This window comes from Taudactylus pleione, unplaced genomic scaffold (genome assembly GCF_031769625.1).
Source record: "Taudactylus pleione unplaced genomic scaffold, aTauple2 ptg000109l, whole genome shotgun sequence".
NCBI lineage: Eukaryota > Metazoa > Chordata > Amphibia > Anura > Myobatrachidae > Taudactylus > Taudactylus pleione.
In genome coordinates this window covers 7,788,670-7,803,890 of record NW_028284511.1, presented here as the reverse complement: position 1 = coordinate 7,803,890, position 15,221 = coordinate 7,788,670, and the positions used below count along the sequence as shown (strand labels likewise).

The 15,221-nt window shown below is 44.1% G+C and overlaps 1 protein-coding gene across 1 annotated transcript in view; it reads right to left on the bottom strand.

The window, feature by feature from the left end:
- Positions 1 to 15,221, bottom strand: part of SLC25A22 (solute carrier family 25 member 22) — a 79,233-nt gene that overhangs the window by 47,799 nt on the left and 16,213 nt on the right. The window contains exons 2-3 of the mRNA XM_088471052.1: positions 2,811 to 2,909; positions 659 to 784 (exon numbers count right to left, since the gene is read on the bottom strand). Of these exons, the coding sequence (XP_088327178.1) occupies positions 659 to 784; positions 2,811 to 2,830 (146 nt within the window). The 5' untranslated portion in view covers positions 2,831 to 2,909. The remainder of the gene's footprint in view (positions 1 to 658; positions 785 to 2,810; positions 2,910 to 15,221) is intronic.

The following is a 15,221-nucleotide window of genomic DNA, read 5'->3' as shown; positions in this document are numbered from 1 at the left end:
TATGGGACTGTCGGGGGCGTGTCAGTGAGGGCGGCTGCATTCTCAGGCGCAGAGCCGCAGTCACAGAGGCCATGTTTATACAGAGTTCAGAAGAAGGCAGTGTGCCAGCCATAGTTTGGTGTAAGTGTCGATGGTACACCAATGGTAGAATGTTCAAAAACACCGGCGGAGTAGCACAGTCCATGGGCATAGATAGTGGGAATCTCTGGGCTTGCACTGTTTGGCGCACCCTAGAATACTAGGTGATAGCCGAAACTAGCATTTGCATATTACAGCCACTGCGACCCTGCAAAAAGTCACAGTCACAGCTGCAATTGCGAGCACCTCTGAATCAGGCTAACAGTGTACTTGATTAGAGGGAGCAGCGCAGGTTTTCTGATATCCCCATTTATTTTCTGATTAGGGAGGAGGAAGGAAGGAGGGTGGAACAAGAAAAATGACTCCCTTAGATATAGGAGTGCTGTGCCCGCTCACACTGCAGGAAATACAGGGAAAATAAGAGATCCTTTCCATTTAATCTTTACTTCTTTAGTACTGTATCTGAGTTTGATGATGCTAATATGAGTGAGAACATGCTTAGCAGTAACTAAGTGAGCAGTAAGTCAGAGCACAATGTCATCTGATGTAACAATTCATTAGCAGGAAATAATCCACTTACATGCTCTTGTACATTCTTTGTCCATCTTGCTGGTTTTGTAGTCGAGTCTTGGCCAAGTCAATAGGAAAGACACAGGTAACACCGATTAATCCAGCTATTCCTCCATTTATAAGCTTGGCAGGCAAACTGCAGACGGAAAAACAGTGATGCTGAACACTAACACATGACAGCTAGGGTACCGCAATGCGGATAGGGTAGTCACTTCTCCTTTACACATTACCATGTGACATCTCTATAAAATATAACTTTATCTAGACAGATAGGAGACACGGCCTGGTCTGACAGACACAATTATTATGTACATTTATTAACAGCATATTCCGTAGTAAAACGAGACTGGATGAACGGACAGACAAAGAGGTAAGAGGGCCCTGCTCGCACGCTTACGATCTACTGGGATACATGGGATAGTTCTGCTGCTCAGGATGAGCATTGGGCATCAGGCAGTGACATAAATCCCATCGCCAGTCCCCATAGCTACATTTTTTTATTGGGATGAGGACCCAGAAATGTGCATCTACTCACTGCAGAAGAAAGCACAGATTATATGTACAGTGGAGCCTGTCTGGGTTCATCACAGCGGAAGATATACATCACCTACTTAACATATTTATCAACATGCCCATAAATCATGATCTGATGTCAATTCCATTATATGCCCGTATTCAATTAAAAATGAAAAGTCCATTGCCGGACTTTTCGCCATCAACGGAGGCGAATACTTATGGCGTCATCCCCGCACTTCCCCGTATTCAATTCCAAATCGTCGAAAACGGGACCCGGCGAAACTGAAATCAGCGAAAAGTTCTGTCATTTTTGGGGTAATAAGCTTGACACCCTCCAAAAGATGCTCTGACGTGGGGGATCACTCTGGAAACCCCCAAATAGCCCTGCTGAAGGTATTTGACGTTTTTAAATGGTCACAAAAGGAGCTATATAGCTTTTTTACAGAAGTGGTGAAGAATAGCATTTTGGAGGTTTTATTTGTGAAAATAAGTTGTCCCATCAAATTTGGGGTACATGAAAATGGGTACTAGCATATTTTGGAGTTGCTAATGAGAAGTTTTTAAAAACGTGGATAATCCACCTGCCGCAACCACTTGCAATCAAAACAACACCTGGGGCATACTTGGGGTGCAGACTATCCCAAAACAGTCTATCCCCCTGAGTCCATTTCGCTAGTTTTCAAGTTTGTCCCCCAACTTTGTCCCCCAACTTTGTATTTTTTGCCTCCAAAACGAAAGTACTTTTTTGGGGTGTCTTAAGGTAATTTTTAAAAAATGTTTGACACAGATTACCTTTAGGGAACTGTCCAAGGGCTGCAGGGTGGTTTTGGGATAGTCTGCACCCCAAAACCCCAATTCTGCACTTTTTCTCTCCACCTATTCATAGGCGATACTTTTTCGCCAGGTCTGATGCATTGACTTTTTGCGGCGGCGAAAAGTCGGACTACTTGAATACAGGGATAAATGAAATCGGCGAAAATTATGTCATTGGCGAAAAGACTTTTTGCTTCTAATTTAATACGTAGTTGGGCCTTGTGGTCATTTTGAGTCTGCAAAATGAAATATTGGGCCACCTGATGATACAGGCTACAATATCTATTTAATCCACAATACCTTCCGGTCCCTTGCAGGTAATGTGGTAAGCCTTGCTGCTAGTAGTACATGACCGGATTGTGGGGTGTTGCTAGCTACTTTATCACTTAAATGTGAAAACACATTAACATAGAGAAATTGAAATGAATGTGTGTAACCTTTTCACTGGAGAAGATTGTTACAATGTATGAATAGAGGAGATATCACAGGTTTATAACAGAGTTCTCAGCAATGAACTATGAACCCTTCTATCGCTAAGGAATACGAATGCCATTAATCCAGAATAATCTGCGGGAAAACTTTCCCAGTCTGTTCTGTACACCGACATGGAAATATTGCAATGTAATATCATGGCATAGTTTGATACTATGAATGCTGAGAAGTAATTCCTGGCACATTCCCAGGTATGAAAATAAATAGTTACTCTATTAAGAATGTCCATTGCGCACAGGGACAGAGGACAACACTGTGTAGAACCTCAGTCTGTCATTCACACCATGGTAACACACATAATACCCCTACAGTATATCACACGTACTGGAATTGTGACTTACCTGATTTGTTTATCAGCCATTTAATGACAACGTAACCCAGATAAAAGATCAAGCTCCTTCCTCCAGTACTGGCGACCGGGCTCTTAAGTCTGAAAGCTCCTGTGATGGGACAAAAAGCAAATGTTCGTTATTTATCAGGATAAACCAAATCTTTGCTAAACCCGCTATCTCCAGCATGTGTTACCTGAAGACTTTGCTCCAGAGCTGTATACTACAAAGCCCCTCCCTTCTCACCATATAGAGGACTTTCCAGTGTATGTAACACATTCCACTCTAAAAGGATCATCTAATTTTGGAGAAATAATCTACTGTTACAGTTAATATTCATCTAAATTAACATTTTATACTGATTGAAAAACATAGAGCCTTGTACATACGTACTGGATACAAACAGAACAACAATGCATTATGATAGTATAACTGAAGTTTAGTAGGAAATATAAAACTGAACTGAAGTAGGGCGACAGGAGCGAGGTCACTTACTTCCAGGTTATTCTCAATTAAGCTGTCATCCAGTTTGAAAATAAGCAACAACAAGATGCAATGAATCATAGCGAATTCAATAGGGACAGTTGTGATTTGTACAAGCTGAACTGTAATAAATGTTGGGTATAATTTAAATGAAACAATTTCTGTAACACAAATGATTTTGTTCGCTGTGTACTTCCCATGTGTGGCAGGCATAGAGAATATTACTGACATCCTACTCTTGTCACGTTGCTCTTGAAAGGCAATGAGAAAGTGCTTGTCTGGACAAGCCATTAATTAGTAAGGTGTAATTATCCATTTTGTTCAGATAAAATTCCAATCACAGACTTCATTTACTGGTTTTTTTTTTGTTTTTTTTTGGGGGGGGGTGCAATAATGTCTGATGGGGCCTATTCACACTAACTGACTTTTGGACTGGTTGCTGCAGTGACCTTCCCTAGAGGTGCACCACTGGCATTAGACACCATAGGGATGTGCTTAAGGAAGGCATAGTGACGGCTTCTGCCCTATACTGCAAATATGTCACAAGAAAGTGTAACGATAAGAATGAGAAATGTTGGTTGAGGAGATGAGAAAGTCCTACAATGTCCCATAATAATAATGCATTTGAAATTGAATGGACCATTATCAGGATGTTATATATTACTAATTTTAATCATTTGATCTGCCCACACACATAGTAATGACAGGATTTCATGTACTGGAAGCTTAATTGCTATTTTGGTTTTACCTCCCTTCCGGGAAATCCTGGAGGCAAGGCCCAAAGGGCAAATGAAAGAGACTATGTGGTGTCATTCGCGTCATAATGACTCCATTACCCCCACAGCTCAGTGACGTGATTGTGTCAGTGTGCAGCTGGGGTAGGATGATGACGATCAAGTGTCACCCTTATTACAAGAAGGAGAAACGGGATATTGGTGAGTCTCCAAGATGTGTCGGGAAGGTAGGCAAGTATGGCTGGGCACTCAACATGTCCTACACATCTAGCAGTATGTGATCTTTTTGAGATCTTATTTAGTGAGGAAATCATTACAGGCACCTTTAGGATGGTTTCATGTCCACATACTACTGTCTCAGCCATATTCAAGCCGCAATCTGGCTGTCACAGGTACCATGAGTCCTTATGAAAGGTGCTCCTGCATGTTCATACAAACCCCAATTACAGTGAAGAGCTATCACAAGTGAACTCTAGCTGCCGTGCAACAGTCCTGCAGAGACACAGTGGGCCAGTATTCAAATGAAGGGTCACTTACAAAAGTACATCTCCATCATGACGATGTTACCAGCTGGAGACAGCAATCCAGGCCAATCTTTGCTTTCAAAAGATGACTCCAAGCAACAAGATAGAAAATTATATGTCAGCTTTCGAAATGACAACTAGATAAGAGAAATGACCAGATGAATTTTGGGCTGCCATTTTGGTGATACACAGAAGGCTTATTCTCTTGGCGAGACTGAAGACTTTGACTTTACACAGTTAATGAGAGCGAAGTGGAGTCTTTCCCACTTGTAGGGCTGATCAACTCTACACTATGCAATATAAGTGACAAAAAAGTAGTGACCTCTATGATGTAATCCACATCCACTATAAATGGTGGGGGGGACCAGATACAAACAGCCCTGAACACCCTGGGTCACTCTAGGAAAGGAACTGGCTCTCCTGTCTCATGTAAGGCAGAATGGGCCTGATTCAGAGCCGAACGCTCTGACCAGAGCGCTCGCTCTGAATCAGGGCCCTCCTCCATGAAAATGGAGCGGCCTCCTGGCCGCTCGCATAGCTGTGGGTGCCCACCCACAGCATATGCGAGCGTCCATGATGATGGTCGCGATGGTCTTGACCATCGAGACCATCGGGCTTGTGACGGAGACCCTGCGGTAGGGTCTCGCTGCCGCAAGCCCTGGAGTGATTTTGGCTCTATCAGAGCCAAAATCACTCCCACTGACATCACTAGTGATGTCAGTGGGGCCGGCTTCAGACGGTAGGCGTTCCCATGGGAACGCCTCCGTCTGGCAGGCACGCCCCATCACGCCCACCAAAGGGGGCGTGCTGTCAATCAACATCGACAGCACGCCCCCTTTGGTGCGAGACCCGGAGCGATGGAGAGCCCGTCGCTCGCCGGGTCTCGCGCATGCGCACGACGGAGCTCCCTCCGTCATGCGCATGCGCAGTGGGGGAACATCGACCCGCTTGCGAGCGTCCTGCGCTTGCGAGCGGGTCTGAATGACCCCCAATGATCCCAAGACTGCCATGAGTTAGTTGCTTCATTAGGTTCAGAGATAACAAGAACACACTGACATATATACTCTAATGGTGGGTACACACTGGGCGATTAAAGTGGACGCCTGAACGATAATGATATCGTTATCGTTCAGTCGTCCACTTTATCGTCCATTTTTTACACAAAAGCGATGAATGATAACGACAACGCGTGTTCCCGCGGGTCGTTCGTCATCATCGTTCATCAGGATAACATGCACATCGTCAGGTTGCTGCATGTTGGGGAATGGGGGAGAGAGCCCGGCGCTGAACGATATCATTAATGATATCGTTCAGCGGGTGTGCTCAATGTCATGAACGACATTGAGCACACCCTGCCGGGGACACACTAGACGATATCGCTCAGGGAGCATATCGTCTAGTGTGTACGCACCATTACTTCTTATTCTCAGCTCTCAGCAAATTGGTTAAGAAAAACGTATCAACCTGGATTGGATCCATCCGAAAACCAACCTGTGTGAGAGCGGACTGACTGCTGTGAGAGCTATTAGAAAGAAACATACTGGCCTGGCAGCCACATTACAGACTTAGCAGATTGTAGTATCCATCCCCACAGTCCTGCAACTCCCGCAGGCCTTGCTGCCAATGCCAGACACTCACCCAAACCATCATTCTGTTCACTTTCCATTCTCATTGCTGTTACACAAATTCCCTGTGACTATTCCCATGGACTATTACAAAAATCATGAAGCATTCACCTATATGCATAAATATTGGGACATTGACAGAATTTTCATATTTTGGCCTCTATTCGCCACCACAATGGCTTTGAAATGAAACAAACAAGATGTGCTTTAGCTGCAGATTTTCAGATTTAATTTGAGGGTAATTACATCCAAATCAGGTGAACGGTGTAGGAATTACAACGGTTTCTATATGTGCCTCCCACTTTTTAAGGGGCCAAAAGTAATGGGACTATCAACTCAAAAGCTATTTCATGGACAGGTGTGGGCTATTCCCTCGTTATTTTATTATCAATTAAGCAGGTAAAAGGTCTGGAGTTGATTCTAGGTGTGACATATGCATTTGGAATCAGTTGCTGTCGACTCTCAATACGAGATCCAAAGAGCTGTCACTATCAGTGAAGCAAGCCATCATTAGGCTGAAAAATCAAAACAAACCCATTAGAGAGATAGCAAAAACATTAGGTGTGGCCAAATCAACTGTTTGGAACATTCTTAAAAAGAAAGAATGCACTGGAGAGCTCAGCAACACAAAAAGACTCGGAAGACCATGGAAAACAACTGTGGTGGATGACAGAAGAATTATTTCCCTGGTGAAGAAAAACCCCTTCACAACAGTTGGCCAAATCAAGAACACTCTCCAGAAGGTAGGTGTATATGTGTCAAAGTCAACAATCAAGAGAAGACTTCACAAGAGTGAATATAGAGGGTTCACCACAAGATGTAAACCATTGGTGAGCCACAAAAACAGGAAGACCAGATTAGAGTTTGCCAAACAACATCTAAAAAAGCCATTACAGTTCTGGAACAACATCCTATGGACAGATGAGACAAAGATCAACTTGTACCAGAGTGATGGGAAGAGAAGAGTTTGGAGAAGGAAAGGAATTGCTCATGATCCAAAACATACCACCTCATCAGTGAAGCATGGTGGTGGTAGTGTCATGGTGTGGGCATGTATGACTGCCAATGGAACTGGTTCCCTTGTATTTATTGATGATGTGACTGCTGACAAAAGCAGCATAATGAATTCTGAAGTGTTTTGGGCAATATTATATGCTCATATTCAGTCAAATGCTTCAGAACTCATTGGACGGCGCTTCACAGTGCAGATGGACAATGACCCAAAGCATACTGCAAAAGCAACCAAAGAGTTTTTTAAGGCTAAAAAGTGGAATGTTATGCAATGGCCAAATCAATCCCCTGACCTGAATCTGATTGAGCATGCATTTCACTTGATGAAGACAAAACTGACGGGAAAATTCCCCAAGAACAAGCAGGAACTGAAGACATTTGCAGTAGAGGCCTGGCAGAGCATCACCAGGGATGAAACCCAGCGTCTGGTGATGTCTATGCGTTCCAGACTTCAGGCTGTAATTGCCTGCAAAGGATTTGCAACAAGTATTAAAAAGTGAAAGTTAGATTTAGGATTGTTTCGTTTGTCCCATTAGTTTTGGCCCCTTAAAAAGTGGGAGGCACATATAGAAACCGTTGTAATTCCTACACCGTTCACCCGATTTGGATGTAATTACCCTCAAATTAAATCTGAAAGTCTGCAGTTAAAGCACATCTTGTTTGTTTCATTTCAAAGCCATTGTGGTGGTGAATAGAGGCCAAAATATGAAAATTCTGTCAATGTCCCAATATTTATGCACCTGACTGTAATTTAGTGTTGCCACCCAATACCCTTAGGACCTGATTCAGACCCGCATTCGCTCGTAGCTGCCGATGGTTCGCTTAGTGCTTATGCGTACGCATTGCAGTGCAAGTACCAGTGCGAGAGATCGTGAAGCGTTCGCTCGCTGCACATAGACTGCCCAGCAACGTGAGTGACAGGAGAAGCCGTTTGTGGGTGGTGACAGGGGCTGGCTGCTAGAAACGGGAGAGTGGTGGTGCGAACGCAGGCGTGCCTGAGCGTCTCAACGCTGTTTCAGAGGCGTGCATAATTTAGAGGCAGCGTCATAGTACAGGTCACTTGGCTGAAATTTACACTGAAGTGCTCGCAGTGCTTGCAGCAGGGCATGGTCAACTACAAGCGGCGCGTTTGCTTACGATGGTACTTGATGTTACCGATGGTTGCATACACTTCCTGGAGATGACGTGGGAAAGTGGACATCTTAAGACAGGTTGGTGGGTGTCTGCATACACAATGCGATCGCACACCAAGACATACTGGGCGTGCTAATGCCTTGCCATGTGATCGCCAGCCTTGCTGAATTTGCATACGCATCAAGCGAGCGATCGTATCTAGCGAGCGGGTCTGAATCAGGTCCTTAGTTCGTATGGCTTCTAGAATGGTTGTCAAACAGCTGGTCCTTATATTTGCGCACTAATAGTGTTCCTGATGGACCCCATCGAGGGAACCCGTTTTGTGTCCCTACTCCCGAAAAACTACTGTTGGGTGTCAAAACAATTCACAGCTCATTCACAAAACTATGGGCTTGTAGAACAGTTTAATTGCTCTCTGAAACACATGAAAAGAAATGTTCTGGCTCAAAAGAAGTGAGAATGGGATATGTTTCTTCTGTAACTGTTATTTGCTATCTGGGAGATCACAGGCCTTTATGGGGTTTGGCGACAGCTAACTCAACTGGTGCCATATAAGATCAAGAGAGGTTAGCTAGTAGCTCCAGCAGAGTGACAACACTTAAAATAGGCACAACAACAGCATATAGCAAAGAAACAGTAGCTACAATTATTTCAAATGATCAGTTGTTGGTCCTATTCAAGACAGTAAGCTCCTAGCTCACCAGCATAGGGATTTAAAACCCATTGGTAAAAAAACCTGACAAAATGTATCATAAATCTCCTTATGCATTGTAAGGGGGGGAATCAATGTTATCACAGGTTATCCTCATTTTAGGCCTGATTCAGTAAGGATCGCAATTGCAAAGCTGCACGCAGGCAGATCCTTGCAGCTATGGTAATGCAGCAGGGTGTATCACGCCTCCTGTGCATTACTTATCCGAGGTGCGTTGTCCAACGCAGCATCAGATAATCTGCGTAAAATCGGCCGGCTAGGGTGACCCATGGGGTCCCGCAGCCGGCCACCGCAGTTGAGAGGAAGAGGCCGACGGAGATCCTGGCATCTTCCCTTCCCCCCAACAGCGGCAACACTCCTCCGTTTCAGGAAACGGAGGCCATCGCCGCCCCCTCCCGCCCACAAACGGCAGCAGATTGTCAATCTCTGCCAGTCTGCTGCTAGTCTGCGAGCGGGATCACATACTCATTCTGCACATGCGCAGAACGGGGCACATCGGGAATCTGCGTTCAGCAGTGCACTGTTGTATAAGGCCCTTTATCAGCATTTATGCCCAGGAAACACAGCAGGCAAAAAAGAGCACTGGTGGGCAAGTGTTATGAATTCTCCACTCGTCCAGGACATGATGATACCTCTCATTCATCATGACATAATTACCCCTCTTGGGAAACTGAAACACTAGGCTGACAATGCAGCTGATAACCATGACAACATGGTAGTAGTGTATTTGGCTGACTCTGAGTCAGATCTTTCTAGAGAAGAAGCCTTGTAAGACTTCTTACTGTCAGATAGTCTCGCTGTAAACCATGCAAAGTGCTTTATTGTAGTGGGGGCTACAACGTATTGGAGGTATACAGTTGGTCAGGGCCAGATAAAGCCTGATAGTTCCACCACCCTGATGCATCCAATGTTAGTCTGAGTACTGTACAGTCACAAGTACACAACAGTGTAGGAGGTAAGAAGTTCCAGGTTCAAGAATCAAAATGGTGACACTCAGAACGGGGACGGCGTCAGGTTGAAGCCATAATGCAGACTTTAAGGGTTTACGGGATTTTAACAGGGTCGGCTTTACAATTTCAAACATGATGCTTTCAAATGGTTAATTGTCAGTGAAAGATTATCACCTGTACATTGAGCAAACAAATTGTTTTGTGCCACAGTGTAGACAGAGTGGGGGGGGGTGTTAAGTAATATCATGTGCTCCTGTTATTTGTACATAGATAGCCTATTGTGATAGTACATGTTGTGTAAGTACTGAGAATTTAAAACCATATTAAAATAACAGAAAGTTGGATGTGTGAAAAAGAGCTCCCGGTAAAGGTAAAATAAATTTAGTGTACAAGAAGGTGTATCAAATCTTCAAGTGCGATAAAGTACTAACCAATCAGCTCCTGTCATTTTTCAAGCACAGCCTGTGAAATGACTGTTAGAAGCTGATTGGTTATTATTACTTTATCTCACGTCACTTTGTGGGGTCCACTCATCATGTTAATTATCAATGGCTGGGCGGCCCCTGATAATTAAGTATCCAAATAGTTGCAGTGGTGAATACAAATTCACCAGAGCAATTCAACTTTACTCCGGTGTGGAGACAGCTGATACGAAAATCAGCTGTCTGTGCGATCCCCTTCACTGGTACTTTCATAGCAGTGAAACTAATGCTGGCCATACACTAGCACAATTTCGGGCCGATTGCCAGATTTTAGATGCGTCGTACGATGAATTGTTTGGAAATCGTGTAGTATTTAGGTAGGATACATTCCGATGCGTGCTCCTGCCGCTCTTAAACCGTATCGTATGATTAGATGTGCAGCCCATATTATCTATCGTAATCGTATGCAGAGCGTGCCGTGTATTTGTGCATGTGATGCATCGTGCGTCTGACTGGTGTCATTTCAGTGACATTTTGAAGAAGTGTGTGTTCTTTCAATGACCTTCCCTCCTAAACTGCAGATCGATCCTATCTCAATTGTGCGGCCGGGACTGCCAGGGAGCTGCCGGGAGGTTCAAGGTAAATGGTAAGATGAATCTCATCTTATGTTGGTCGTACTAGTGTATGGTCAGCATTAGCACTGCCAAGTCTGAAGGAGTCAGACAGGGGTGGAAGGGACCCGATTAGTGTGATCACTCCCGCCACAGGCAGGAAAGGAGTCTGCTGCTGCTGCTCAGTGGTAGCAGTCTTCCTGGCATCCTACTGCAGCCCAGCACACAGCAGCATGTACTGGGCTGCTTAGGGATAAGAGGGAGGGGTGGCGGCGGCGGACCCGGGCTGGGCTTGTTAGAGGGGCCCGGGTCCGTACCTCCCCCCCGCTCGGTGCCCCTGCACAGTGTAGTGAACAGTGTAGTAAACATTATGCATAAGAATGGTACTGTATGTATATTTATATTGCATGTGGTCCCAGGGCCGTCTGTTACCTACTCTTATGCTGGGTACACACTGAGCGATGTATCGTTTGTACAGCCGACGAACAATTTATCTTTAAGTGCATTGGCTCATGTGTATACGCGATATATCTGTGATTGGCCGTATATCTGAAAGACATCTGCGTGTGTGTACAGACGACCGACCAACCTATATACTAAATATTTAAATGGCTGCCCAGTTGTGATGTCTGGCCAGACATAGCGTGTGGCCTATTAGTAAGTGCGTATGCATACCAAAATCGTACCCCACATTAAAATGAACTCCTAAAAAGTAAGTAATGATGCCTTTATTTACGTCTGTATTATTATTGCCACACTATGTAGTTTTTATAAGATTAGGGGGAGATTTAATAAAGCTTGATAAAATTTCAGTGATTAAGCACCAGCCAATCAGCTCCTATCTGTCACTTTACAGGCTGCATTTGAAAAAAGACAGCTAGGAGCTGATTGGTTGGTGCTTTATCTCTTACAATTTTATCTCTCTCCAAGCTTTATTAAATCTCCCCCTATTACTGTGTTTCGTTGTTTGAAGTGGAAAAGCAGAGTTTTTGGCTATTAGCTCAGTGTTAGACGCCTACACAAAGGATATGTACTGTGCGTTCTGTCTCGCTGATGTCTTAGCACCCTACAGTAAAGCTGCTGCCTCAGATCTCGTTTCATAGCAAGCCAACAGTAGATGTTATGTTTGTTTAACAATCTTTGACATTCACAATGTAATATTTGTTACAAGTCGCACTTTGAGGAGATAAGAAGGATGCTTGGTCTGCAAGTTTCATTTCCTAACACATAAGAATCTGGCCTTTAACAGAGTGTAACCTTATTGGCCCCATCAATGTTAGGGAGGGAGTAGGGAGGATAGGAAATAAGTTTTCTGATTGGCTGATGACTTCCCTAAATGGGTGGGATTTGTCAGCAAGGAAAAACATTGATAACAGCTCTGTGGGGAGGTATTGTCAGTTCCCTTGTAGGTAACCCCTTCCGCCCCACACAGACCAGAGAGTACTGTGAGGACACTGACAATGTCATGGAAACCCTGTGTGAAATTATCTTCTGTTGTGAAACATGTACTTTGGTGCAGGGCAGATCTTCTAACCCTGAGAAGCCATAGCTTTCCTTCCCTAGTCTTTCATTTCTTTTAGCAACAAATACAAAATGCATTTACAGTACACCGAGTCTCTGAGCAAACAGGATGCTTCCCGGAAACACCCACTGGAAGAGATATCTGTGCATAGCTAACACATGCAGAAATGGTTTGAGGATGAACCCCCTGCAGTTTTGGAGTTTTGTTTTTTATCTCATCATCCCTCAGTTCAAGTTGATTTACCCTTTACTATCTTATAATACTCTTATTTTATATTAAATATCCACTTAAAATAATAAGCAAACCTGTGTTTCTGTGCATGTTATATATATCTAATGTTATGTTGCTAGACAATAGAAGAGTTGTACAGTGTTGATCACATTTAGGACTTATGCAAATAATGTATTTAATCATTCTGTATATAGACTGATTAGGGCGTTCTGAGTCAGGTGTAAACGCAGATTGTGTCTTTTTATCAGCTGCAACTTGAATTTCTCTTGGTGAGTATATGTGTATTTTTTCATGCGTACACCAGACAGGTGACTGTGTATGATTAGGGACACAGGAGTGGGCTAGAAAGGGGGTGTAAATGTGGCTTAAGTACAGTAAGGGTGTGGTGTGGGCGTGTAGGCATCCACACCAATTGTGATTAAATTGTACACTGAGAAACTGGCTGCAGGGGTCTGATTTACGGGTGTTATAATCTGGTGTAAGGTGCACACTGATGATGATGACTGCGGCTGATTGGCCTCAACGTTAATAACATACCCATTTATGCAAAACAATAAAACTGCTGCAACTGTGTTTCATACACAGGACTGTATTCAATTAGAAGTGAAAAGTCCGTTGCCGGACTTTTTGCCATCATCGCTGGTTTTGGGTGCGAAAAAGTATCGCGCTCGTCCCCGCTTATCCCCATATTTAATTCCAAATCGGCAAAAACGGGACGCGTCGAAACTGAAACCAGCGAAAAGTTCGGTCAGTTTTGGGGAAATCAGCCTGACACCCCCCAAAAGATGCACTGACATGGGGGATCACTCTGGATACCCCCGAATAGCACTGCTGAAGGTATATGGCCACTTTAAATGGTCTCAATAGGTGCTATTTTGCGTGTTTTAAGAAGTAGCGAAGAATAGCATTTTGGAAGTTTTTTTGTAGAAAATAACTAGTCCCATCAACTTTGGGGTACATGAAAATGGGTACTAGCATATCTTAATGTTGCTAATATGAAGTTTTAAAAAATGTGAAAATTCCACCTGCCGCAACTACCTGCAATCATAAAAACACCTGCCGCATACGGGGGGTATGCGGCAGGTGTTTTTATGATTGCAGGTAGTTGCGGCAGGTGTCTATTTTGCTATTTTGGAGTCTATTTTGCTAGTTTTTAACTTTGTACCCCAACTTTTGTTTTTTTCGCCCCCAAAATGAAAGTACTTTTTTGGTGTGTCCTTAAGTATTTTTTTTTCTTTTTTTTACACAGTTTACCTTTGGGGGGCTGTCCAAAAGGTGCTGGGTCGTTTTCCTACGTTTGCATCCCAAAACCCCAATTCTGCTCTTTTATCCACCTGCTATTTATAGGTGAAGCTTTTTCACCGGGTCCATTGCGTTGACTTTCTGCCTTGGCGAAAAGTCAGAAATTGAATACGGGGAAAAGTGGAATTGGCGAAAATGACGTCATCTGCAAAAAAGTATTGCCGAAACTGACTTTTCGCCTCTAATTGAATATGTACGGCCCATAGCTGGGGAAGGGAAAGCCTGGACATAGATTTTCAAGTGTTGTCATAAACAAATAATAAATACTGTACATTTATATTTACGTCTGCCTCGCATTTCAAATACTCCAAGCCACGTAGGTGTCCAGCGATTTTTAATACTCACAGTGAAACCATATACCCAGTCTGATTCCATTCGTATCTGGGCTAAGTATGTGAAGGGGAGAGAGAGCCGCAGCCAGGGAAAGACTGGCCATCTGGCGCTTCTGGCAAATGCCAGATGGGCTGATGGCCTCAGGGCCAGCTTGAGTAGTGTGGCTGCCGCTGCACAGGGCATATATCAGCTGCCCGACTCTGGAGGTGTCCCCCCCTGGAGTTCATGGCATGAGCTCAGGGGGAGAGAAGGGGTGGCGTTAGTGATGGGCCGGTGCACATGATATGCCGGTCCGGTGTTAAATCCCTGCCAAGTAGTACCACCTCTTGGCGCTCTGCTCGGCCGGAATGCTAAGAGACGAGGGCGTGCCGCGAGGCCAGGCCCCCGTGACTCATGGCACGGCCCCATTAAACGTAACCACGCCTCTTTTGCGAGCCTATGGAGTCTATGGCGCACGCACAGTGGGGACTGCAAGGGTTGATCTACAGCCCCAGTCCGTCCCTGGCCACAGCTACAGACTTGCGTATGCAATCAACTCTGAAAAGGTCGGAAACTGCATCTCTTTAGACGCATTTTGCTATTCCCTATGTCATTAATGTTGAAAGGATACATATGGCAGTAAGTGATGATTGGGTCATAAAAGGGGCATACCCATATATATTATATTATAGACTATATGGCCACAGTTGTTAGGCAGGGCATGGTCATCTAAAAAATCCTTGCATATTACATCATGACCTGTGAATTTAGAATAAAACATTATTGCCTTTTAATTGTTTAACAATTTTAAAATTGCATCAAATATACAAATCAAAAGAAGCCTTTCGGT